This window comes from Loxodonta africana, chromosome 20 (assembly GCF_030014295.1).
Source record: "Loxodonta africana isolate mLoxAfr1 chromosome 20, mLoxAfr1.hap2, whole genome shotgun sequence".
Classification (NCBI taxonomy): domain Eukaryota; kingdom Metazoa; phylum Chordata; class Mammalia; order Proboscidea; family Elephantidae; genus Loxodonta; species Loxodonta africana.
Genome location: NC_087361.1, coordinates 72,799,590 through 72,827,350, shown reverse-complemented (window position 1 = coordinate 72,827,350; position 27,761 = coordinate 72,799,590). Strand labels below are relative to the sequence as shown.

The window sequence follows — 27,761 nt, the reverse complement described above, 5'->3', positions numbered from 1 at the left end:
ATGGTATATTCACTACTCTTCACCAACACCATAATTCAAAAGTGTCAGTTCTTCTTTGGTCTTTCTTATTCATTGTCCAGCTTTCACATACATATGAGGCAATTGAAAACATCATGGCTCGGGTCGGGCGCACCTTAGTCCTTAAAGTGACATCTTTGCTTTTTAACACTTTAAAGAGATCTTTTGCAGCAGATTTGCCCAATGGAACACATCTTTTGATTTCTCAACCACTGCTTCGATGGGTGATGACTGGATCCAAGTGAAATGAAATTCTTGACAACTTCAGTCTTTTCTCTGTTTATCATGATGTTGCTTATTGGTCCAGTTGTAAGGATTTTTGTTTTCTCTATGTTGAGGTGTAATCCATACTGAAGACTCTGGTCTTTGATCTTCATCAGTAAGTGCTTCAAATCCTCTTCACTTTCAGCAAGCGAGGTTGTGTCATCTGCATAACGCAGGTTGTTAATGAGTCTTCCTTCAGTCCTGATGCCCCGTTCTTCATATAGTCCAGCTTTTTAGATTATTTCCTCATCATACACAATGAACAAGTATGGTGAAAGGATACAACCCTGATGCACGCCTTTCTTAACTTTAAACCACACAGCATACCCTTGTTTTGTTCGAACAATTGCCTCTTGGCCTAAGTACAGGATCCTCGTGAGCACAGTTAAGTGTTCTGGAATTCCCGTTCTTCACAGTGTTATCCATAATTTGTTATGATCCACACAGCTGGCAAAGCTTCCAGTATCATAGCAACATGCAAGCCGCCACAGTATGACAAACTGACAGACACGTGGAGGAGAGAGGTTAAGCCTTTTCATTTAACTCAAGTACTATTTATGGAGTACCCGGAGAAAAGATAATGTGTCAGGTTCCATGGTGATGGAGGACACAATTGCTGCCCTCACATAGCTTTCAGCCTGATAGGGTGGATGCGTCAGGGCATGGGTATATCATGACAGAGGTTAGTGCTTAGGGTGAGGGAGAGGATTAAAGGAAGGAGAGACAAAATTCAGTTGGTGGGAACAGGCAAAGGCTTCATGAAGTCTGAGTCAAAAGTCTGCATCAAAGTCTTTTGAAGGGAACGTGAAAGATTTCTACAAGGGAAAAGAGGAAGGAGGGTGTTTTATCCAGTTTGAGGAAACCACTTGAAGTATGGAAGAGAACTCAGTGCCAGTGGGTTGTGTTTGGGAATAGTAACTGACTCTGTTTGGTTAGAGTGTAGGGTACAATTCAATCCAACAAACGGTTATTGAGTCCCAAAAACCCTAAAAAAAACCCATTGCTGTCGAGTCGATTTTGATTCATAAAGAAACCTTATAAATCATAATGGTCGGATCTACAACTGATTGTGGGAATGATGCAGACCAGACAGTGTTTCATTCCATTGTGTGTGGGGTTGCCATAAGTCAGGGGCCTACTTGACAGCAACTAACAACCGTAAATTATGTGCATTTTGACTTTTCGTGGTGGGGGAAGTGTAATTAAATATTCCTTTGGCCTGAGGGAGAGGAACCAGAAGAGAGGAGTTATTCAATATGTGAAACTGAAGAAAGGACTGGTACTTGATTGGATTAAGAGTCCAAATAAGGGAAGTTAGCCTTGGAATTGAATAAAGTGTGTCTTCCTCTGAGATGGGGAGTGCAGGAGGGAGATGAGTGAAAACTGAATGAACTGTGAATGCTTTTGAGTTTTTTAAGTGTAGAATTGATCCATAAATTAACAAACATTATTGAGGCCCTATTAGATCAGGTACTAGGCATTATTGGGCACTGAGAAAGCAAAAACATGTTCTTATTCCAATCCATGGGGCTCTGGCGGTATAGTGGTTAAAGAGTGGTTAAAGTCGGTGGTTCAAATCTACCAGCCGGTCCTTGGAAACCCTATGGGGCAGTTCTGCTCTGCCCTTCAGGGTCACTATGAGTAGGAACTGACTTGATGGCAGTGGGTTTGGTTTTTTTTGTTTTATTCCAATGCTTATTGAATTTTTTCTCATCTGCCAGCTCCTTGAATACAGTGGTATATATTATCTTTTTTTTCATCCTGTTTTTGTTAGTTGCTCGTGAGTAGGCTCCAACCGATGGCAACCTTGTGTGTAACAGAGTGAAACATTGCCCAGTCCTGCACCATCTTCATGGTTGTTGGTAGGTCTGAGTCTGTTGTTGCAGCTGTTGTGCTGGCTCATCTCATTGAGGGCTCCCCTTGTTTTATCTCCTACGGTGTCTAAAGTATCAGTACCTTGAACATAGTAGGGGACCAATAAGTGTTTATTGAATTGTTGAATGGATTGAAGTCTAATTTGAATAGCTTTTCTTTTCCTTTTTAAGACTTCTGAGTATTTGATAGGGCTCTAGGATTATTGGGTTTCTCACTGGCCCACAGGTAGCTTGTTTAGTGAAAAGATGAACTAGACTTGAAGTCAAAAGACTGGTACTATAACCTCTGCCATTTGCCAGCTGTGTGATTTCAAGGAAATTACTTAACATGTAGAAGCCTCGCTTTCTTAAGATGGGGATAATACCCATATTGCCTGCTTTTTAAAGTTGTCTCATGCTATAATTTTATGTAAAAGCAGTTTGAAAATCAAAAAGGGCCCATGTAAGTTATTGAAATGATCAGACTTTTTTCTTCAGGATCAGGTATTTTATTTGGATATAGAATATAACTATTTAGCATTTTAATGTTTCTTCCTCAGTAATTTAGTTTTCTCTTAGAGTGTGCAAGATTTCACATAGATGGCGGTTGAAAGGAGAGTTTTGTGGAGACGAAATTTAGGTGGATTCATGCAAATTTTAATGCATGCTTTATTCTCCTATTTTCATACCTATGACAGTACTTAAGATAAACCCCAGTGTGGCACTGGGAAAGTCTTGATGAGAATTTCTTCTTTGCATAGTTTCTGGGTTCTCTGTTTTATTCCCAGTGTTATAAGGGCAGTAAGTCCTTTCGGAAACCTGTGTTTGGACCTTGGAGATGATGGGTGAGTTTTAAGGGCCTCTTGCCTTTGTTATGGTATTTAAAAGTCTCTTGATATCCACTGGGGATGAGAGAGCAGGGCTTAGGAATATGAATGTGAAAGAAATCCCATTTGTTGATGCTGTTCTTGCCAGGAAATGGAGAAGTCTCCAGTCCTAACTACTGAAGGCTAATGGACTTAAAAGTTAATAACAGAATACCTTATCTGAGGTATTCCATATTTAAAACCCCCAAACAGAGGCCTTGCTCTGCATCAAACACCAGAAGCATGAGTATAAATTGATCTTAAACTAACAGAGATAATATTGGTCCTGGGTCTTATCTGCACAGATATTTCATTAACCACGGAGCCAGTGTGGGTATTGTGAATAGTGAAGGTGAAGTCCCTTCTGACCTTGCAGAAGAGCCAGCCATGAAGGATCTTCTCCTGGAGCAAGTGAAGAAGCAAGGTAACTTAGGGGATTGGAGGGGGCCGGGAGAGTCTCAAACACTGCCCCTTATTTAAAAAAAAAAAAAAAAACCTTTTGCTGTGTATTAGTCTTCAATTACCAGCATCATGTATCCTCTAAATAACTCACACTCAGCTATTGGCAAAATGCCAGAGGAATGACTGATCATTCCTTGTTTTTCGCTATGCTGAGGTTGTATACCATCCTTTAGTTAGGAGTGACCTGGCCATTCTTTGATGATGCGGATTGCAATGATGGGGAACTTTTCTTACTGTGTGTACATCGTCTTAGGTTTTGCTGTAAATTGTAAAGTCCAAAGAAAGGCTGAGATGCTACATAAAATTGACTAAATTTGGCTTATTGTTTTGTATCTTTTCTCCTGCTGAGAGTTGAGAGTGCTGCTAAAGATATATAAAATAATGCTCTTAAAGAGTGTGCTTCTTAGTTCAAGTAGATATATGAGACTAAATGGGCAGCTCCTGTCTGGAGGCAGGATGAGAAGGCAGAAAGGGACAGGAGCTGGTTGAATGGACACAGTAAACCCGGGGTGGAAAGGGGGAGTGTGCTGTCACACATAGAGATTGCAACTAGGGTCACATAACAATACGTGTATAAATTTTTGTATGAGAAATTAACTTGAGCTGTAAACTTTTACCTAAAAACAACTAAAAAAAAAAAAAGATATTTATTGCACCCTCTGAAATTATTTTTAACCAAGCTAATCATGAAAACTAGAGGTCTCAGTTCCTTTAATTTAAAAATGTCGTAAATATCACAGGGAGAACGGGTCTTAGGCAGTATGTGGTGATACCATCGTAGAGCTCTGTAGACATGATTTGTAGTGGTTTTTAGGCGCAGTGGTTACGAGCTCAGCTGCTAACCAAAAGGTCAGAAGTTTGAATCCATCAGCCACTCCTTGGAAACCCTATGCGGCAGTTCTGCTCTGTTCTATAGGGTCATTACGAGTCTGAACAACTCCACAGCACACAACAACAGCAGCTCAACTGCCTTAACACCACAATCTGCAGTTTAGCCCAAAGGACTTAGCTCCAGTGACCTTTCCTGATACGATCCTTCAGAATGGGCTGGGGCAAAGCTAGCCATGCCCATTTTGTTTACATATTGTCCATGGTACTATAATAGCAGAGTCGAGAAGTAATAACAGACCCAATGGCCTACAAAGTTGAAAACACTTAGTACCTTTGTAGAAAGTGTGCCGATCCCTGCCTTAAAATAATGGTGTTCTGGGGCTTTTTTCTGCTACCTTCTCATGAATAGTTTTTGTGCGCTATTGAAGAATTTTATGCTGAGCTTACCATCCATTTCCGTTCGATCTTACCTCCCAAGACTTGCTTTACAACTAATTTTTTTTAAAACAAACTGGGTTTTTAAAAATAGCTTTTATTTAGTGAACCACTTTTTCTATTTTGATTGCTGACTCTTTTCAGTTAAGGAGCATATTCTATTGGAAGAGTTTATTCATATGTACACTTAACTGTGCAGCACTGTTAACTCTTCATGGTATGTGGATTTCTGGCTTATTCTAAGTCACTTACCCCTTCATCCCATCCATCTCCCCAAATCAGACAGACAGTTCTTAGGCAGGTCATATGTTCTCATCTGAGAAGTGTGCTGGAAGGGAGCTGGCCAAGCACAGGTAAAGGCTGCTAATGGGTGTACAACTCTTTGAATGAATAGGTTTGTATTTGGGACATTTCATTATTTTATGTAATGGCGAATATCCACCCTCCTCCCCTTCACCAGTACAGATGTTGGAGAGTTGTTCGCTAAAGAGAGAAACCTCTGGGATTTCTCTATAATGTTTCTAAGGGAAACAAAATCTAATTCCTGTAGCAGGAAGCTGGTTTTTACTGCATATTACCTTCCTACCGGCATATTAGCTGCACGGGTGTTGGTGTGGGACTCACACGCTCTGGAATTGTATAACTCTAATCAGTGTATTTCCTCACGTATGTAAATCAACGATAGAGGTGGTTTGTTTTTAAAGGTGTATCATACCTGAAATAAAGATTTTTGATCCCAGTCTTACGATGTAGTGAGTGGAAAACAGCAGACAAGGACCCAGGAGCATCAGAGTTCTAGTGCCAGCTCACCACAAATGTGTTTTGTGGCTTTGAGCGAGACATTTAACCTTTCTATGTTTATTTCCTCATCTGTTAAGTGGGGATAGTAATATTTATTATGTTTACATCGAAAGGATTAAAATAAAATAGTATAACATGCAAAAGGACTTTGAGAAGTAGTAGTTGTTATTAGGAGCCGTTGTTGCGCTGTACAAATATTATAATGTAAAAATTGTGTCCCCTGTGGTCATAGTGTTCTCCTGAAAACAATTTTAGACATGTTCCCCTAATGGACCTGCAGTTGCATGATATTTAACCCCATGATTTAACTCTGGTAAGACCACCAATGTGTGTATAGTGAAGAGGAACTTGATGAATACACAACTTGATGACTAAACTGTTGTTTGTGGTTATATTTATGGTGTGTTTTGAATCTAAGTAAAATATCCTGCCAGACTTAAGTGGACCTTCAGTAATGCTGGCTATGTGGTGTCTGGTTTCTGCAGGAGTTGACCTAGAGCAGTCAAGAAAAGAAGAAGAACAACAAATGTTGCAGGATGCCCGCCAGTGGCTCAACAGTGGGAAAATAGAGGATGTGAGGCAGGCCCGCTCAGGGGCCACAGCCCTCCATGTGGCCGCTGCCAAGGGCTACTCCGAGGTTCTCAGGTATTGTCCATTTACATCAATCAGAAGTTTGTTTGACTGGGCAAAGTTGAGTTGGGTTTTTGGAAGCAGGGGATGAATTCAATTCTCAGCTCTGGTGTGCTCCCTTTTTTGCTGGTTTCCTCTCTGATCTTAAAGTCTTCTCCCATTTTGCTGGTATTCATCTATGGATTGTCCCATTCCCTCCTACCATCCTTCTAGCTTCTCACTGACATGTATGATGTGAAACGGAGTTGAAGTACACTGGCCTAGAAGGCGACCTTACAAGACCTCTTTCAGCTCTATGATTTATCGTTAATATTCTTGTGACCTCCTAGTTTTGTGACTTGTAATACAGGACAAACTTGTGATCATTTTGGTCCTCTTTGGACTTAGATAATTTCTTTGGGCTCATTAGGTTAATTATACAAACCCTGAATGTTCAATCTCTAGCTTGGGTAGATAGTCAAATTTATGAGGGATTTAGACTCTACTACTCAAAAAAAAAAAAAAAATTTTTTTTTTTTTTTTACTCTACCTGTAAGGGGGCCCTGGTGGTACAGTGGTTAAGGTCTTGGCCGCTGACTGAAAGGTCAGTAGTTCGAACCCACCAGTTGTTCCATAGGAGAAAGATGTGGCAGCCTGCTTCTGTAAAGATTTACAGCCTTGGAAACTCTATGGGGCAGTTCTACTCTGTCCTATAAGGTCACTGTGAGTCAGAATCAACTCAACGGCAGTGGGTTAGCTCTACCTGTTCCATTTTTCCTTATGTCCATACATGCTTTATGTAGCTCTTGGTGCTTGATGCTGACGGGCTTTCCTAAATAACACAGGTTCCTAAAAGCATTGTATTTAGAGTTCTATTTGGACTCTTCCAATGCTTTATATTCCACCAACTGTGGGGTTTCCGGTAGGTGTGGCAGCATGTTGGTACTCCGTTTCTGCCTGAGAATGATGTTCACATTCTGCTCAATTCTTGGAAAGTGTCTGGAGGCCCACAGTGTAGGTAGCCTCAACCAGCCCAGTACAATTTGTGCTTTCAGGAGTCATCATCTTCCTCCTCCATGCATACAAGTTAGACTATAGCTTTATAGTTAGCAAAAACCCCTCACAGATCCTTTTGCAGAATGGGAGGTATGAGAGTCTACAATAAACATATGGTGTACTAGAAAACTACTTGGTAAAGTACCTTGAAGGGATTTGAGTTCTCGTTTTGTATGTTACTTCTTCCCTGCACTAGAAAATGGAAAATGCAACTTGTAATAGAATTGTGTGATTTGGTCAATTGAATTAGGCTTTGGTTAATCTCAGGTATCAAGGACACTCATCTTTCCATGCACTTTTATGGTGTAACATGGATGTGTGTAGGAAATATCAGGTGACCTTTTGGAGAAGGTTGGTAAATATCATCTATGATTGGTCCTTACAGTAGTAGCTATGAAACCTGAGCTATGCCTTACAAAAAACCCAGTGCCATTGAGCTATGCCTTAGAGGGCAGAAATAATTACAGGCCCCCTGTGATTCAGTGCCAAAATCTGAAATATCAATTGAGTAATGGTTTATTTGGCAGAAAGCTGTAATATAGAGGAGATAAATGTCTTATCTGGGGTTTTCTTCTTAGACTTTTAATTCAGGCTGGCTATGAACTCAATGTTCAGGATCATGATGGCTGGACCCCCCTTCATGCTGCTGCACACTGGGGAGTGAAGGAGGCTTGCTCCATCCTGGCAGAAGCACTCTGTGACATGGATATCAGGAACAAACTGGTTAGTGAGCCTGACTCTCCAAAAGGGCAAAGAGATTGGTGACTGGGTCTTCAGAACAAAAGGTTTAAAGTCTGTTAATTGTCCAGCCTAACTGCCCTGGGGAAATGTACTTCACTGATAGCAATGGTGCTGTATCCCTTTGGCTTCCCCAGTTATCAAAAGAGATATGTTTACTATGTGAAATAAAACTCCACTGGCCTAGCCTTCTGATTCTATTTATGTTGAAGCGTTTAAAACAAAAAACAGGAAAAAAAAAAAGATATTTGCCAAATGTTTTGCCCATGCAAAAATGAGTTTCAGAAGAGCCTACGGCCATTGTCTATAGTGAAATGTGAAACACTTTATTTTACTTTTTAATTCAGAAACTTAACAGCCGAGCTCTATTCATATTGAGTCATTAGAAAACATTTTAATGCCAAAGATCCTTGAGTTTGGCTGAAAATAGTCTCATTTCAAGCAACTTGGAAGCCCTGGAACTCCATGGCCTACTGATTTTCTAGGAATCTAGAGATGTAACCTTTTAATTAGTCAGTGTTCTTATCTGCCTCACATTTCTCCTGATCCTAAGTTTCATCCTCAGACTATGGGTTGGGCTTCTTAATTGTGGTGATGTTTCCTAAAAGAGATGACCACCGTCTCTGCCCTTCTTTCCCTTAAAGGAGATGATCATGATGACTTAGTCTTCAGTGCGCAGAACTGTGGACCTCCTTCTTTTAAGAGCTCCTTATTGAATTTATCATAACAATTAAGACCATTTTAGAGCAAGTGCAAGCAAAGATTTCAATTGATTATTTGCCAAGACTTAATAAACGTTAAAAATGGTGTGGTGATTTCTTCAACACTGTTTTGTAGAATATGGAACTCTATATTTAAAGGATTTGCTCTTTCTCGTTATGTTACCTCTGTGGTAGATGAAGGCATTGTCATCCAGTAGGGTAGATTAGTCAGAGAAGCAGCTACCGCTAGAATCAAAGCAGACAGTGAACATACTTACCTGATAAAGTATAGCTACTTGACTGCTGCTTGTTTTCTATCAGTCATGGTGCCCCTTTTTTCTCTGCCAGGGCCAGACCCCATTTGATGTGGCTGATGAGGGTCTTGTGGAGCACTTGGAGATGCTCCAGAAGAAGCAGAATGTGGTGAGTCGCCGATGATGCTTTTAAGGCTTTTGGAACAGCTTGCAATCCACTCGGGGATCTTAACCGTTTGCCTTATTAGTTATGTATGCCCCTGCCGAGAACTGAAATGGACATATCTGCATTCCAGAGATGATAATTTTTCCCCTCAGGGACAACCAACAGTCTGTTAGAAGAAATGCCCCAGAAACCATTGCTATTAAAGTTTACTCATGGTAAGGTAGCCTTCGCACAGCTAAAGGTTAAAAGAAAAAAACACCTAACTAACTAATAATTACACTTGAGTTCTAGAAAATGATTACGATGTGTTCAAATCAGAGTTTTTTCTAAACAAGGGCTACCAGAGTAGAGGATACCATATAGCTTTTATTTCTTATTGATTAAAAGGGTATATTTATTTAAAGTACATACATTGATTAGAGAGAAGAATACATTCCTTTTTTAAAAATATACAGACACACAAAACCAAAGCTATCATTTGTATTGGACAGTACTTGGTCAGTGATTTATACTTATTACAGATTCATTAAGCATCCAGAATTCTGCTTTCCTCCTCCTCCTTCTCCTCATTCTGAATCTGTTATTGTTTGTTTGTGTGTGCCCTTCTGCTTAGTGCCGTACAGGACGTGTAGAGACTACAGAATGGGAAACCCACCCAATATACAGATGGACAGTGAATAACTGACATTTTCTACCCCAAGGAGGATGAGTAATCTGGGCAAGGAGAATAAAGATGAATGACATTAGAGGCTTGAGAATTCCCTGTTTTTACAGGGTGTGACAGAGAAAAATCACTGTCTTTCTTTTTTCGTTTTGCATGTGTTGTGTGTCAGGGCATGTGAAATGATACTCAGGGTAAATGTGGGAAACTTAGAGCAGCTTTGGGTGGGAGAACTATATAGCTCAGTGATGGGACAGATCAACCATATCTAACCTCATGTGTGTTCAGCATCATATCTGGACTGGTGAAGCGAAAATGCCTGTACTTCAAGGCTCAGTGGGAAGATCACACACGCAATGTTCAGGCAGTAACAACTTATGAGCAACCAGGATCACTAAAGATAGGACAGACGGGACTCTCCAGATACAGTACCAGTGCTATTGTTTAGCAAAACAGCCCTTCTAATACAAGATGTATACTTTGCATAGATTCCTTTTTTTTTTTTTAACTTTTTATCCTTAAATAATTTTTAGACTCACATAGAAGTTGCAAAAATAGTACAGAGAGTTCTCTTGTATCCTTTACCCAGCATAGTTAGGTTTTTACATATAAATATCATCTTCACTAAATAATATTTCTACCCTAATGGGAGTGGTGTTTATCTCTGCCCCTCTATAACTTTGAGGTTCTGGGGACTGGATCTGGGAAATGCAGTAGAGTTGATTCTAACTCATAGCAACCCTATAGGGCAGAGTAGAAGTGTCCCATAGTGTTTCCAAGGAACAGCTGGTGGATTTGAACTGTCAACCTTTTGGTTAGCAGCTGTAGCTCTTAACCACCTCTCCACCAGGGCTCCACTTTGAGGTTCAGGAATATAAATACATTTTGTCTATAGCATGCATCTAAATGCCATACAGTTTTTTCTAAGAACTTATTTCCCATTCTGTCTTTTCTTTAGAACTATTGCCAACTTATTTCAGCATATAGATCATGACGAATTCTTTCAAAGTTCCTTTTGACTTTTTATGCTTCAGAAGCTAACCTTTGTTAAAAGATTGAGTTAGGATGTTTGATTGGGGTAGTTTTATTGAAGTTCTAAGACTATGTTTTTTCTCTGTTACCTTGGCGAAGATTTTTCTCTCTCATTATCTTGTAAGGAGACCCAACTGATGTTTTTCTCTTATTCTCAGTGCCCCCATCTGCTGGCTGTTAGTCCTGTCTTCTTCAGACTGACAGTACCAAGTTGAGTTCTACCCATTGTTGCCGATTTTTTTTTCCAACAGTCAACTTCCCTTTTCTCTCTGTTTTTTTCATTTTCTAGCTTCGAAGTGAAAAAGAGACGCGGAATAAACTCATTGAGTCAGACCTGAACAGCAAGTTGCAGAGTGGACTCTTTAAGAAGTAAGACATTTGGGGCTTGAGAAATGGGATGAGCTTGGCTATGTGTGAGTGTGTATGTGTATGTGACATACTTAGCTTGAGAATTCTTGTAGTAAGGAAACTTGGAATTTGCCCAGTGATCTTAAAACATGTGGGAATGCTTGAGGGGCAAGGAGGTGGCATTGATACATGGGGTCAACTCTGAGGATGGGTGCAAGTGTTTTAAGCTTAGAAATTAGTTGAGGCTGTGTGCAGCGTTTCTTTTTTGCTACCTTAGGGAATCTTAGACTCAAGTGCTCTCCTTACTATACTGTAAGTTCTGTGAGTTCAGGGACCATGTCCATTTTGCTGACCAGTGCCTAACATGATTCCTGACATATAATAAGTACTCATTAAATGCATTTTTTAAATATTTACCTGTCCCGTCATCATCAAGATGCATAGCCCTCTTTTTTTCTGTGGATTGGACAACCCAAATCGCCTTAAGTCATACTCTGAAGTCAAACCTAAACCCAAACCTCAGTCTGCAGAAAACCAAGGATTCCAAAGAACACAGCTGTAAAGAAAGATTTGAATATATTTCTGTTACTTGCTCCTACGTAAGATTTATAGACTCGTTCTCCTTTTCACACTTGATTGTCAGTGAACTTAAGAAATGGTTTGTTGTTTCTGAATTTCACTCAAATTGCCATCTTTATTTTAGCAAGGAGAAGATGCTCTATGAGGAAGAGACACCCAAGTCCCAAGAAATGGAGGAAGAAAACAAGGAATCCAGCAGCTCCAGTTCAGAGGAGGAAGAAGGTGAAGATGAAGCTTCTGAGTCAGAAACTGAGAAGGAGGCAGGTAATGCGAAGATGTTTGTAGCAAAAATCCTTCCATTTCCATAGCATGACGAGATTACTGCTTGTCAGAGAGCTAGCCATGCCTTAGAGCACTCCAAAAAGGACCTTAAATTTAGTTTTCAAGGATGAGATATCAAGTTGCTACTGAAAACTTGATTGTACGAGCTCCGAGCTATGTTAGACTATATTTACCAGTTCCTGTGTAGCCATATGATAAGGTGCACAAAGAATTCTTGTGTGACGGAGCCAACTAGCCTGGCCTCGGGTTGGTAGATGGTGTAGAGAACCAAATTCCAAAAGTCGGTATGCTGAAAAGCAGAGAAGGTGAGATCTTGCAGAGGCACTTTTGGTCAAGTACCTTTAACTGGTGAAAATTTGCGTTTGTTCTCAGGTTTGTCTGATTCCCTAAACAGAATTCTGAATTTTATTTATTTTTTTCTCATTACGTGAAGCTCCTTTAGTTCTTGAGTAGCGGATTGAGGAAGGAACAAAATCATATTTACCTTTATGACTGTTAGAGATAATGTACTTATTCATATGGAGCTTCTTAAGTTTATTACATGGCAAGAGACTAATTCAAGATGGCAGCCTAGTCAGACACACCACGCTGTCCCTCTACAGCGAAGACCTGAGAAACTAAATGTAACAGATACAAATGACAGCCCTGTAACCTTAAGCATCAAGTGAAAGGATGTAGAAGTAGATCAAATGTTGACTGGAAAAAGAAACTGAATGGCAGCAGTGAATGGGGAGAGATATGGAGTGAAGGTGCCCAGCCAGCTGGTCCAGCACAACAGGGCCATTTTGAGACAAAACCAGCAGTGACCCTGGGTGAGAAGCACAGGAAGACAACATTGTGAAACTCCTAACAGGAGACAGAGAAACTGCATAGACTTACCCGGAGTGAAACAAGGTAAGCAGGATAAGAACTAGAGCTAAGGAGGGAAGGTACGGGAAGGAGGATGAGAACTTCAAGGATCCCAGTGTACACAGAGCAGGGAGGAAATCTGGACCCGGAGACAAGGTGACTCTCAGTGGTGGTACCTGACTGGTGGGGCACGCCTGCTCACCCCTGTCCAACTACCTCCCCCTCTGCCACTGGAAAGAGTGCCTGCATGCCCCTTGACCAACTGCCCCTTCCCTGTTCCACCAGAGAGAGCACCTGTGCTACCCTGGCTGACCATCCTGCGCCTTCCCTGTCAAGGAGACTGCCTGTGTGCCCACTGGCTGACTGCCCTGTCCCTCCCCCACTGGGGAGAGCCCCTGTATGCCCCCTGGCCACCTTTCCTGCTCCTTGCCCACTGCCCACTCACCCAGCAAACACCTATGAGCATTCCTGTACCGCTGGCTAGCGCCTGCCCTGCACACCCTCAGCCATCTCACATATACAGTGAACAGCGATGTGGGCTATCCCTGCCCGCCACTGACTGCTCAACTGGGGGAAGATAGAGAATGCCCTTGTGCTGCCAGACAAGCAATCACCAAAGCATGCTTGACCTGCCTGCTTTGATATATCAAAACAAAGCAAAACAAAAATCATAAATATATAAAATAACACCTTAATGCCTCAGAGGCAGCAGGCAATATCAAATCATACAAATAAACAAGAAAAGATGGCTCAACCAAGTGACCAAAATAAAGGGGCAGAAAATCTTCCTGAGAAAGAGATGGTAATGGAACTGCCTGATAAGGAATTCAAAAAGCTTATATGTAGAGTTCTCAAAGAGATCAAGCAAAACACAGACAAAACCCTAGCATTCAGGAAAACAACACAAGAACAAAATGAAAATTGAATAGACAATTAGAAATCATACAGGAACAGCAACTAGAAATCCAGAAGATTAACAATAAAATATCAGAAATAGGTAACTCAATCAAAGGATGTAGAAGTAGAGTTGAAACAATGGAACAAAGAGTTAGCAAAACAGAGGACAAATTCCTTGATACCAGTTTGTTTGAGGAACGATCAGAAAAAAGAATGATAAAAAATGAAGAAAGCCTAAGAGTTATATGGGACACTCTGAAGAGGAATAATTTACATGTGATTGGAATCACAGAAGAGGAGACAGAAAAAAAAAAAAAAGCACAGAGGATTTTTGAAGATCTGCTAGAAGAAAACATCACCAATATCATGAAAGATGAGAAGATTTTTATCCAAGAAGCTCAACGAAGCCTACACAGGATAGATCCCAAAAGAAAGTTACCAAGACATATCATAATCAAACTCCCCAAGTCCAGAGATAAAGAGAATTCTGAGAGCAACTTGGGAAAAACAAAATATAACCTACAAAGGGACTCCAATAAGACTAAGCATTGATTTCTCAGCAGAAACCATGTAGGCAAGAAGGTAGTAGGATGACATATATAAAACCCTAAAGAGAAGAATTACCAGCCAAGAATCATATACCCAGCAAAACTGTCTCTCAAATATGATGGCAAGATTAGGACATTCTCAGATAAACAGAAATTAAGGGAATTTTAAAAAACCAGACCATCCTCACAAGAAGTATTAAAGGGAGTCCTTCAGATAGAGAACCAACAACATCAGACAGCAATCTGAGAGTAAGCCACAGGATGGCATCACCAAGATGCCAACCCAGATAAGAGAAATCTCAAAAGTAAATTAAAGCTACAGAACTGAAACCAGAGATGTCAGTCTGTAAGGGATGACAACTTCAAAACAAAAAAGGAGAATAAATGGTGTAGACATAAAACTTCCATATGGAAAGGAAGTCATGACAATATCAAGAAATAACAGGCTGTTTTAAACTTAGAAAGATAAAGGGAAACATCAATGTAACCACAAAGAAAGTTGATAAACCTACTTGCCAAAATGAAGAAGAAAACCATAAAGACTCTGTAAACAAAATCAGCAACAATGGAGGAAATGAAAAGAAAATACATAAACAAAAAGAACTCAGCACAGAAAATTAAGTGGAACAGAGAAAACATCAGCACCACAACAAAAAGCAGAACAAAATGACAACAGTAAATTCATCGCTGTCGATAATCACACTGAATATAAATGGTTTAGATGCGCCGGTCAAGAGACAGTGACAGAATGGATAAAAAAAAGTGACTCATCAATATGTTAGATACAAAGACATAAATGGGTTAAAAATCAAGGATGGAAAAAAATATGCAAACAGTAACAACAGCAAAAAAAAGCAGGAGTGACAGTATTAATCCCTGATAAAATAGACTTTAAATCAAAATCTATCAAAAGAGACAAGGAGGGGCATCATATAATGATTAAAGGAACAAGCCACCCAAAAGACATAACCGTGATAAATATCTACATACCCAGTGACAATGCTCCAAAATAAGTACAACAAACTCTTAGCAGCCTTGAAAAGAGAAATTGACAGTTCCACAATAATAGTAGGGCACTGCATTGAATGAAGGACAAAACAAATAGAAACTAAACAAAGATACAGAAGATCTAAATAACACAATTAACTAGCGTGGCCTTATAGACATATACAGAACATTCCCATCCAAAAGCAGCACAGAATACATTCTTCTTCAACATACACGGATCATTCTCCAGAATAGACCATATTTTAGACCACAAAGCAAGCCTCAATAAATTCAAAAACATTGAAACAATACACATCTTCTCTGACCACAATACTATAAGACTAGAAATCAATAGCAGGAAGAATAGGAGAAAAAATCAAATACATGGAAACTAAATAATACTTTTGCTTAAAAATCACTGGGTAATAGAAGAAATAAAAAATGATATTAAAAAATTCTAAGAATCAAATGAGAATGAAAATACAATATACCAAAACCTGTAGGACACAGCAAAAGCAGTGCTCAGAGAATTCATAGTATAAATGCACATATCAAAAAAGAAAAACAGGCCAAAATCAATAGTTTAATCCTACAACTTGAATAAATAGAAAAAGAGCAGCAAAAGAAGCCCACAATCACAAGAAAAAAGGAAATAACAAAGATTAGAGCATAAATAAATGAAATAGAAAACAGAAAAAACAATAGAAAGAATCAACAAGACTAGAAGTTGGTTCTCTGAGATGAATAAAATAGATAAAATGCTGGTCAAATTGACAAAGGAAAATGAGAAGATGCAAATAACCAAAAGAACAAATGAGATGAACAACAGTACAACAGAACCGACTGAGATAAGAAGGACCATAACAGAATACTATGAAAAACTGTACTCCAACAAATTTGAAAACCTAGAAGAAATGGACAAATTTCTAGAAACACACTATGTACCTAAACTAACTCACACTGAAGTGAATAATTTAAACAGACCCATAACAAAAGAAGAAATTGAAGAGATCATTAAAAAGCTCCCAATAAAAAAAGCCCCGGCCCATATGACTTCACTGGAGAATTTTACCAAACATTCAGAAAAGAGTTGACACCAATCCTACTCAAACTATTCCAGAACACGAAAAAGGAAGGAATATCCCCAAATTCATTCTATGAAGCTAGCAAAACCCTGGTACTAAAGCCAGGCAAAGACACCACTAAAAAAGAAAATTGTAAACCAATATCCTTCATGAATATATATGTAAAAATTCTCAACAAAATCTTAACCAACAAAATTCAAAAGCATATAAAAAATAATGCATCATGGCCAAGTGAGATTCATACCAGGTATGTAAGAATGGTTCAACATCAGAAAATCAATCAGTGTAATATACCACATAAATAAAACAGAGGAAAAGAATCACATGATCTCACTTGATGCAAAAATGGCATTTGATAAAGTCCAATGCCCCTTTCTTGATAAAACTCAGCAAAATAGAAATAGGAGGGAAATTCCTAAACATAATTAAGGGCATATATACAAAACCAGCAGCCACATTATTCTCAAGGGAGAAAGCATTCCCCTTGAGAACAGGAACTAGACAAGGATGCCCCTTATCACCACTTTTATTCAACAGTGTATTGGAAGTCCTAACTAGATCAATAGGGCAAGATAGGGAAATAAAAGGCATCCAAATTGGTAAAGAAGAAGTAAAACTATCCCTGTTTGCAAACGACATGATCCTATATGTAGAAAATCCCAAAGACTCCACAAGAAAGCTACTGGAACTAATAGAAGGATTTAGCAAAGTGGTGGGATATAAGATTAACATACAAAAATCAGTCAATTCCCCTACACCAACCAAGAGAACTCCAAAAAGGAAGTTGGGAAAACAGTACCATTTACAATAGCCCCCAAAAGATAAAATACTTGGGAATAAACCTATACAAAGAAAACTACAAAACACTACTGCAAGAAACCAAAAGAGACCTACATAAATGGGAAAACATACTGTGCTCATGGGTAGGAAGACTCAACATTGTGAAAATGTTAATTCTACCCAAAGCAATCTATAGATATAGTGCAATCCCAATCCAAATTCCGACAACATTCTTTAACGAGATGGAAAATCCAATCATCAACTTTAGATAGAAAAGAAAGAGGCCCTGGGTTAGTAAAACATTACTGAAGAAGCAGGACAAGGTGGGAGACCTCACACTACCTGATTTCAGAACCAGCTATACAGCTGTAGTAGTCAAAACAGCCTGGTACTGGTACGATGACAGACCAATGGAACAGAATTGAGAACCTGGAAATAAATCCATTCACCTATGGAAAGTTAGTCTTTGACAAAGTGTCAAAATCCATTAAATGGGGACTAGATAGTCTCTTTAACAAACGAAGCTGGCAAAACTGGATATCCATTTGCAGAAAAATGAAACAGGATCCGTACCTCACACCATACACAAAACTAACTGAAGATGCATCAAAGACCTAAATGTAAAACCTAAAACCATAAAGATCATAGAAGAAAAAATAGCTGCAAACCTAGGAGCCCTAATTTATGGGATAAATGGACTATCAAACATAACTAAAAAAGCACAAACAGCAGAAGATAAGCTAGACGATTGGGACCTCCTGAAAATCAAATACTTATGCTCATCAAAAGACTTTCCCAAAAGAGTAAACAGAGAACCCACAGACTGGGGAAAAAAATTGGCTCTGACATATCTGACAAGGGTCTAATCTGGGAAATGTACAGAAAACTCCAACAGCTCAACGACAAAAAGACAAACAACCCAATTAAAACATGGACAAAGGATGTAGACATACGCACACCCATGTTCATTGAAGCGTTGTTCACAATAGCAAAAAGATGGGAACAGCCTAAGTGCCCATCGACGGATGAATGGATAGACAAACTGTGGTACATACACATATGCAATGGTAAAGAATAACGGTGAATCCTCAAAACATCCCACAACTTGGATGAATTTGTAGGACATTATGTTGAGTGAAATAAGCCAACCACAAAAGGACAAATATTGTATGGGACCACTATTATAAAAAGTCAAGGAAAGGCTTTCACACAGACAGAAATATTCTTTGATAGTTACCAGGGGTGGGAGGGTGTGGGAGGGAAAACCACTAACTAGATAGTAGACACACACTAACTTTGGTGAAGGGAGAGATAATACATAGTATGGGAGATGTCATGCAACATCATAAAGGTAAAGGAAGACACGGAAAGGTATGTGAGAATAAAAGGCAACAGCGGTATAACAATCCCGCAACAACATAATAACAAACAATAATGTACAGGAAGATACTTAGGTAGATATATAAGCTGAACAGGGGTGGAGGGGTGTGTGGAAGTACATTCACACACATATATACGTGTACATGCTGCTCATATACCCACGTATGCAATAGTGCACACAGGGTACACCATCATGAAAACTTCTTAGTTGTAACCATACACCTGCCAGGACTGAGACACTGGGCTTGAGGGCTAGGGACCATAGTCTCAGGGAACATCTAGGTCAATTGACCTATCATAATCTATATAGACAATGTTCTGCATCCTACCGTGGTGAGTAGTGACTGGGGCCTTAAAAGCTTGCAAGTGGCCGTCTAAGATACAACAATTGGTCTCTTCTCATCCGTAGCACAGAAGAGTGAAGAAAACCAAGGACTCAGGGAAACAATTAGTCCAAAGGACTAATAGGCCACATGAGCCGTGGCCTCCATTAGCCTGACACCAGAAGAACTAGATGGTGCCAAGCTACCACTATCAACCGCTCTGACTGGGACCGTAATAGTACGTCATGGACAGAGTGGGAGAGAAATGTAGAACAAAATTCAAACTCATAATTAAGACCAAACTTCCTGGTCTGACAGAGACTGGTGGAACTCCTGAGATTATGGCCCTTTGGCACCCTTCAACCTGGAACTGAAATCACTCCCTGAGATCACATTATAGCCATACAATAGTGAACATTAATACCAGTGAGGAATGTACACCTCAGAACGATCAAGTATACGAGACCTAAACAGCAGCATTTGCCCAAAAGCAAAGTTCAGAAGGAAGGTAGAGGCAGGAAAGCTGGGTGAATGGACACAGGGAACCTAGGGAGGAAAGGGGAGAGTGCTGACACGTTTGGGGGTTTGCAACCAATGTAAAAAAAGAAGCCATGTATAAATTGATTGAGAAAGTAATTTGTTCTGAAACTTTCACCTAAACCACAATAAAATGTTCAAAAAAAAAAAAAGTCTATTACATGGCAAGATAGGAGCTCCTTCAGTGAGGTGCTGAACATGGTTAGACCAATAAGCTCTAAAGTCGCCCATGGATTTTGGTATATAGCTAGGCGAACGCTGAGAAAACAGATACTGAATATGGGTTCGGCCAAACAGAATGGTTCTCTCAGATAATTGGAAGTTAATGATAAGCTTTTACAGTACACATGCCCTGTGTTCACTGGTATATTATCTCTCTAGATTTGAGTCCATGAGAAGATGAAATGTTTCTAGCTAGAAGACTGAGTTAGAGGAGAAAAGGTCACACATTAAGTTTATAATGGAGTCTGTGTTGTCCTCTGAGCTCCACCATAGCTGGCCTATCCATAATAAAGATACTTAGTTCTCTCTGTTGTCTGGGCACCCGTTCCTGATGAGGTCTGGCTTTGTTGACACGATTTCTCTCAATTATGGGGGAATACTGCCCCTCTTCACGTCTCATTCAATCTCTAAGGCTCATTGAATGTCACCCAGGGCAGCTAGAGACCATTGGTTCTATGAGAAGACAGGCACTAGCTAAGTTTGTAGTACAGGAGATGACCGTATTTTTTGAGATTTGGATATCTGTTATTAAGCAGGCACAATTTGCTCTAGAAATGCTAGGGTAGTAGCTATCAAAATTTATAAATGTTCACCTATTTGACATATTTAACATTTATTGAGTACTTACATGTCCTAGGGAATCCCTGGGTGGTGCACTTAACGCACTCAGCTGCTAACCAAAAGATTGGAGGCTAAGTCCACCCAGAGGCACCTCAGAAGAAAGGCCTAGTGGTCTACTTCAGAAAAACCAGCCATCGTAAACCCTACTCTGGCGCACCTGGGGTTGCCATGAGTCAGAATTGACTCGATGGCAGTTGGTATTGGTACACGTCCTAGGCTTCAAGTGCCGTCTGGAATTAATATCTGAACTTGTTTTATGCTAATTCACTTTTTAAGCTACCAAGGTATCAGAAGAATGGGAGGGAGCTGCCCGGACTACTGTAATTGCTTTGCGATTTATACCCCTTCCCTCGGGTCTCTTGTTCCCTGTAGCCCATCCCCACATTGCTTTCAGAGTAAAACACCCACAGCACTCTCTTGATTATGCTACACCTCTGTTCAAAAGCCTTCTGTGACCACCTCCCCCAGTCCATCTTTGCATACAAAGCAAATCTCAAACAGTATAGCCTGGCCTTCAAGGCCTGTCATAATCTAGCTCCAGCTGACCTTTCTAATGCTGTACATAGGTAAGGACATATATTAGCCAAACTGGATTGCTTGATTTCTTCAAACATGCCTTGAGCTTTCCTATCTCTGAGCCTTTATTTGTGCCTTAGAATTAATTTCAGTCCATGAAAAGCTTGTTAAGTGATTTCTGTCAGAAACTAAGGGACCTAGCAGATTGAAGCAGTGTCTCTGTAGGTTTTCCTGATACAGGAGGCTGAAAAGGAACGGACCCTCTTCATTGTCCTTCACCCCATGATAATTGCTCTCCCTATTTGTGTCTCTCCAACAGCACATGCTTATCTATTATAGCACTCATCATTTTGGCTGGGAATTCTGGGCTTATCATCGTACTCCCAGGTCTCAGCACAATGCCTAGCACATGACAGACATTCACATTCATTAAATGTTTTTTTTTTTGTTGAACGTGTCTAGTAGGAAAATAGGAAGGTTATATAGATTATATAGATGAATAAAATACATGTCATGGGAGAGAGAGAAATGCAGTCAGTGGTATCTTAGTTATCTAGTTCTGCTGCAACAGAAATACCACAAGTAGATGGCTTTAACAAAGAGAAATTTGTTCTCTCACAGTTTAGGAAGCTAGAAGTCCAAATTCAGAGTGCCAGCTGCAGGGGAAGACTTTCTCTCTCTGTCGGCTCTGGGGAAAGGTCCTTCTCATCAATCTTCCCCTGGTTTAGGAGCTTCTCAGTGCAGGGACTCTGGGTCCAAAGAACGCGCTCCACTCCTGGCCCTTCTTGCTTGGTGGTAATGAGGTCCCTCTCCTCTCTGCTTGATTCTCTCTTTTATATCTCAAAAGAGATTGACTAAAGATACAACCTAATCCTGTAGATTGAGTCCTGCCTCATTAACATAATTGCCTCTAATCCTGCTTCATTAACATTGTAGAGGTTAGGATTTACAACACATGAGAAAATTACATCAGATCACAAAATGAAGGACAACTACATAATACTGGGAATCATGGCCTAGCCTTTGGGGGGGTACAATTTAATCCATAACAACTAGTAAGAAACAGTATATCTATTTTGGGGGATTATAATAACTTTATATTGGATGGTGCTTTTTACTTTGCAGTATGCTTAAACATTTTAATTTAATCCTCACAACCACACTCTGAAGTATATATACCCTCTCCTCACTTAATGACATAGGTTCCAAAGACCAGGTCATTATGTGAAATCAATGTTACGCAAAAATAGAGGATGACCACATTAGATCACAAAATGAAGGATGACTACACCCTTACATAACTGCCAAGTTACATCATTACATATCTGCCAAACTACTGAGAATCATTCATGGTCCTGCCAAGTTGACTCATTACTTTACCCATCACAGCCAGCATTACTCTCACCTCACTTCTTGGCATTCGTTACTGCCAGACGTATTGTTAATGTGCAAAATAGTTGGATAGTAGATTTCTTACTATTGTCATAACTGTGATATGCCAGATAACACGATAGTCAATAAGTGAGGAGAAGGTGTATTATCATCGCTTTTTAGAATGGGAAATTGATGCTGTAGGAGGTTAGGTAAATTAGGCTTCAGAGCCACAAATGGCAGGCCTGAGATCCCAGCCTTGCTCCCAACCTCTGGGGTCCCGCAGAGTAGTAGGGACAGAGTGAAGTGGGGGAATTATCTGCCTAAGAAGTGAAAGCTGTGGGAAAGAATGCGATCTGTAAGGGAGAGATTGTGGAAAAGAAAACCAGTTAGTATTGAGTCAGCCTTGACTCGTGGTGACCTTGGATATCAGAGAAGAACTGTACTCCATAGGATTTTCAGTGGCTGATTTTTTTTGAAGTATATCACCAGGGCTTTCTTCCGAGGTGTCTCTGGGTGGACTTGAACCAGCAGCCTTTTGGTCAGCATCCATTGTAGAGAAAAGAGGTACAAAAAAGAATCTTGGGACATACTGTGTTTAGAAAGTGAAGTGGCATCAGTAAAGGAGGCAAGGAAGGTGTGGTCAAAGAGGTTGAGAGAAAACATACGTATTTCTGCATCTGAGAAGCTAGGACAGGAGTGAGAAGGGAAAGATCAAAGATGATATAGCAATTAGGAAGTCACTAGTAATCTTTGAGAGAGCAGTTTCAGTAGGCTGGTGTAGGCAGAAGCCAGATGGTTCCAGCAAGCTTCTCTACTCATTCCTGCAGTTCTCTGCCAATTGGTATTTTACTCATGTCTCAGAGCCCAGCTAAAATCAACTTTCTTTTTGGAGCCACACGTTTTTCCTCCTTCCTCTGACTCCTATAGCTGTTTGTGTGAACTATTTTTATTATGTTTCTCTCATACTAATTAGTATTAGGAATCTACTCGATGGCAACTAACAGCAACAAACTTAGTATGAGAGTTTTTTCTGTTCTGTCTTACCTCTGTTGTTCCCTGACCAGCAAGCTTCTGAAGGACTTGAATGTATTAAGTGTTTTGTTCGTCCTTCTCTCTCCTTTAGTGCCTAGCACAGGGCTTTCACCATGGTAGGTACTTTCGATAAATACATCTTGGAAGACTGTTGGGAGTATATTATATCTAAAGCTTTCCAAATGCTGCCTGACACATAAAATTTTTGTTGAATGTATTCTGTTGTTAAAGATCTACAGATACAACCCCATAAAATGACAGTTTTCATGTACCTTCAAGATAAATATTGTAGTAAATAATATTAATTATATTTTGAGGTGAATATAAGCACTTTGGAAACCCTGGTGGTGTAGTGCTTAAGTGCTATGGCTGCTAACCAAAAGGTCGGCAGTTCGAATCCACTAGGTATTCCTTAGAAACCCTATGGGGCACTTCTACTCTGTCATCTAGGGTCACTATGAGTTAGAATCCACTCAACGGCAACAAGGTTTATAAACAGTTTGATTTGGAATCCTATTTTTTTCCCTTTTTTTTTTTGTTAGACTTAAACATTTGGTGTTATTAGTTACCTGTTGGTGAATAACAAGCCGTCCCAAAACTCAGTGGTTTAAAACAACTACGTGTATGCACCCAATTCTATGGATTGGTGATTTGGGAAGGGCTCAGGTGGGATGGTTTGTCTCTGCTCTGCATGATGCAGCTGGGCTCACTCATGTGGTTGTGGTCAGTTGGTAAGTCAGCCAGGGGCTGGCTGGTCCTGGATGGCCTTACTGACCCCTCTCTGATGGTTGCCCAAGGTGTTAGGGGCAAGTGGGCCACGCGTCTCATCTTCAAGCAGGCTAGCGCCACTCCTTCACATGGCAGCTGGATTCCAGAAGTATTGAAAGAGGGCAGGGGCTCAGTGCACAGGCACTTTTGAAGCCTCTGTTTGTATGCATTTGCTAATGTCCCGGTGGCATCACAAGTCACATGGTCAAACCCAGTGTCAGTATGAAAGGACACTGTACAAGGATATGGATTCAGGGAGGCATGATTCACTGGGAGCTATCACTGTTAGAAACTGTCACACTGGGCTAGTGAGGTGCTGGGGATAGATAGTTTACATTTTTAAAGAATGCCTTGAGTATTCACAATAACCACAAAAATAATAACTTTAACAATAATAACACTTTATTAGGGACTTACTATGGTTTTTTTTTTTATGGTTGGACATTGAGTTATGCAATTCAGAAGTATCATCTCTAATCTTCATTACAACTCTTTTAAGACAAGAATTAAAATCCCTGATTAATCAGTGAGAAAAATAGAGGTTCAAATGTGTTAAGTAACTTGTTCAGTGTTACACAGCTAGGAGGTGGCTTAAAATTGTCACATAATTCATGGATGGGTTACTCTTGGGGCTCTGTTTTCAAAGTACATAGACCAGGATGCCCCCACACACCATTAGGTACAGGCACTATCCTGGTCATTGGGTCTACACCAGTGAACAAGACAAAGTTTCTGCTGTATGACCCTGTCGAGATGGACTACTTCTGCTTATGTTATGTGGATTTAATTACTAAAATTCTGTAGCTTAAGTTGCAATATCCTTGTAATCCTTTCTACCTCTGTTTCCTATTGTGACCCAAAGAATGCCCGTTACTTTAAATTAGACCTGTCCCTTCACTGGCCAACAGATGTATGTATTTTGATTTCTGAGTCATGCCCTCTCTTCTTCCTCCACCTGCTGATCATTGTTTATCTTCCAGCTTCCTCCATGGCACCTTTCCTTATTCTCTCCTTAGGAGGATCTGCCTGTTCTCTGAATTCCTACAGCACTTGTTGATCTGAACCAACCAATTTAACATCTATGTTATGTATGATCTTATATTATTAGTATTATTATTATGCATCTTATCTTTTTCTCTTGCTTGGAATTACCTAGAAAGCAAGGTGTTTCTTACACTTTTTCTGGTTTTTCTATCCACCTTTCAAAAAATGCAGTAGATTCTTAATCTGTAGTTAGTGATGAATTTTATATACAATTAATAATGTGGAGGAAGATTTCAGCTATAGATTTGGAAATTGGAGTCAGAGCCAACCAAGGCAGGAATATCATTGAGTTTAAATTACTTTACCAACCGTTGCTAGAAATTTCATCCTAGTTTGAGTCCAATCATTTACATGGCTCTAATAATCTGTTTTGATAATGGATAAACCTTTTCCATTAGCAAAAAAGGACATACGCACACAAAGATAAAATTTTCATACCTGCGCTTGTTGCTTCTCTTGTCTTAAATAACAGATAAAAAGCCAGATGCCATTGTCAACCATTCCAACTCTGAAAGCAAGAGTAGTATCACCGAGCAAATACCAACACCAGCTCAGAACACCTTCTCTGCCTCTTCTAGGAGAGTGAGTACTTTGGGATTAATTTGGGTACTATATTTCCCCCTACTACAATAGCACACAGTTAGAAAGCCGTTAAAGATACATTGCTTGCAAAACAGTAAAGATATATCCTTGGGGAAAAAAAAATCCCAAAAAACTATAAAACCATCACTAAACAAATTTGGCTATAGTGTGTGAAGATAACATAGGATTTTTTTGTTTTTTGTTTTTTTTTTTTTAAGATAACATAGGTTATAATAGTTTGGGACCAATGAAATTTTGTCAATTGCCTATTTTCTTCATATCCGAAGTTACGGTAACCGTACCTAAAGTTGTGATTGGGCTAGGCAGATATCTAGCATTCAGCATTAATTCTTTTGATGATTATTCTCCTTTTTCTACTTCTCATGAGTAAAATCCTGGATTGGATAGAGGGCAGAGATAGAACTTGTTGAAACACCAGAGACCACTCTTCCTGCAGCTTTGCCCAGGCCTCTGAGAATCTGTCGGCATCTAGTCAGTGAGGCAGAGTTGAATGACAGCCCTGCTCGACAGAGTATAAAATGACTTTATTTATTTATTTTTTATAAAATTACTTTTTAGAATGAGAATTTATCTGAGTTCTTTGGAATGAAGCTGTTGAAAAAGCTCTATGACTTTATAGATATCAACTTATTGAATTTCTTAGTACCGGATAGATCAGAAAGGAGAGGTTATGGTATCATTGTGGGAGTAAGGGAACAAAGGCTCAGCTACAGGCATTCTGAGGAGCATCATTATGGATCATAGAGAAGTTTCAGATAGAAGGAGCCATCGTTCATTATACAGTTGTTTAGTTAACACCTCACATACTGTCATTTCCGTATGGTGTGACTAGACTTCCTGCTTTTGTAAAGAAAAATACTGAATTAAAAAAAAAAAAATACAAATACACACATATACTTACTCTACTGAAATAATGCTGGGAAAGGTGTTTTTCTCTCTACTCTCAGGGTAGCACTGATGAAAAGAGAAAACCTGAGTGTAAGTTGCAGACTAGTGATTAATGTTTTTATTTTCACTATGCCGGGTGGTAAAGGTGGCCTGGTATTAGGAGAAGGACCAAAGCCTTCTGCGAGGGGCCGGAGGGACTGTTGGCTGATATTCTGAGGACCAGTCATACCCCAAACTGGTCTTTGGCCTGATGCTTGTCTGTGATGTTTTCCCTGATCAGTGGCAGAATGAGATAGAGGCAATGTATTAATAGTAAGCTTTCCATAAAGCTCTCTTTTCTAATGTTAAAATTTCTTCTTTCCTTCTTTTTAAAATGAAATGATAGTGATAGAAATGGCAGTCACTCTTTGAAAGATGTTTTCTTTTGGCAAAATAAAAAAGATGGTAACTCTTCAACCTCTAATTTTTTTTATTCTAAAAATTTTGCTGGTCAGCAGAATCTGAAACTCTTGGAACTGCCCTAAATAAAATTATTTTCTTGAAATTAGCAATTAGAATTTGAGTGGAATGACCTTTAGTATTTTTATTAGTATTGACTTAAATCAGCTGATTATAATCTTTTCACAGTAACTTAAAACATACTTATTCATTAGCTCATCTTCTTTTTTCCAGTCTCCACATATAAGGAAGGATTAAGCTCATTATTAAGGGAGCCCTGATGGCTCAACGGTTAAGTGCTCAGCCGCTCACCAAAAGTTTGGCAGTTTGAACCCACCAGCAGCTCCGTGGGAGAGAAGACCTGGCGATCTGCTCCTGTAAAGATTGAAAAAAAAAAGCCATTGCCATGGAGTCAATTCCAACTCATAGTGACCCTATAGGGCAGAGTAGAATTGCCCTATAGAGTTTCCAAGGAGTGCTGGTGGATTCAAACTGCCAACCTTTTGGTTAGCAGCCAAGCTCTCAACCACTACGCCACCAGGGCTCCCCCGTAAAGATTACAGCCTAGGAAACCCTATGGGGCAGTGCTACCCTTTCCTGTAAGTCACTATGAGTTGAAAATCAACTAGATGGCACACGTCAACAACAACCAGCTCAGTATTACCATTTTACAGATGAGCATGCTGAGAAGTGAAGTGTCTTATTTTCAGTTGCACAGTGAGTCAAGAGCTGGTACTAGAACACAGATCTCCTGGTGCTCTAGGTCGGTTGTCATTGCATCAGAAGAGCAAATAGAGTTTAATTTCTCGGAGCAGCTTGGTCAGGTAGGAGCACTGTGTTAAGAATCTGAGGCTATTTCTGCCTCACGGAGAAAGGGAGCCTTGAGACGTTTCTAGCATCTGCCAGGTGAGGA

The 27,761-nt window shown here is 39.8% G+C and overlaps 1 protein-coding gene across 14 annotated transcripts in view; it reads left to right on the top strand.

Moving 5' to 3' along the window:
* The window catches only part of PPP1R12B (protein phosphatase 1 regulatory subunit 12B), a 268,308-nt gene that overhangs the window by 84,079 nt on the left and 156,468 nt on the right, over positions 1-27,761 (top strand). For 13 of the 14 annotated variants that reach the window (XR_010318760.1, XR_010318761.1, XM_003410228.4 and 10 more), the window contains exons 3-9: positions 3,307-3,425; positions 6,016-6,175; positions 7,774-7,918; positions 8,983-9,057; positions 11,037-11,116; positions 11,799-11,938; positions 25,392-25,501. Coding sequence is in view for 12 of the 14 variants with exons in the window: in XM_003410228.4 (XP_003410276.2) it covers positions 3,307-3,425; positions 6,016-6,175; positions 7,774-7,918; positions 8,983-9,057; positions 11,037-11,116; positions 11,799-11,938; positions 25,392-25,501 (829 nt within the window). In the remaining 2 variants the exon portion in view is untranslated. The remainder of the gene's footprint in view (positions 1-3,306; positions 3,426-6,015; positions 6,176-7,773; positions 7,919-8,982; positions 9,058-11,036; positions 11,117-11,798; positions 11,939-25,391; positions 25,502-27,761) is intronic. The other variant, XM_064273389.1, reaches the window with a different exon arrangement.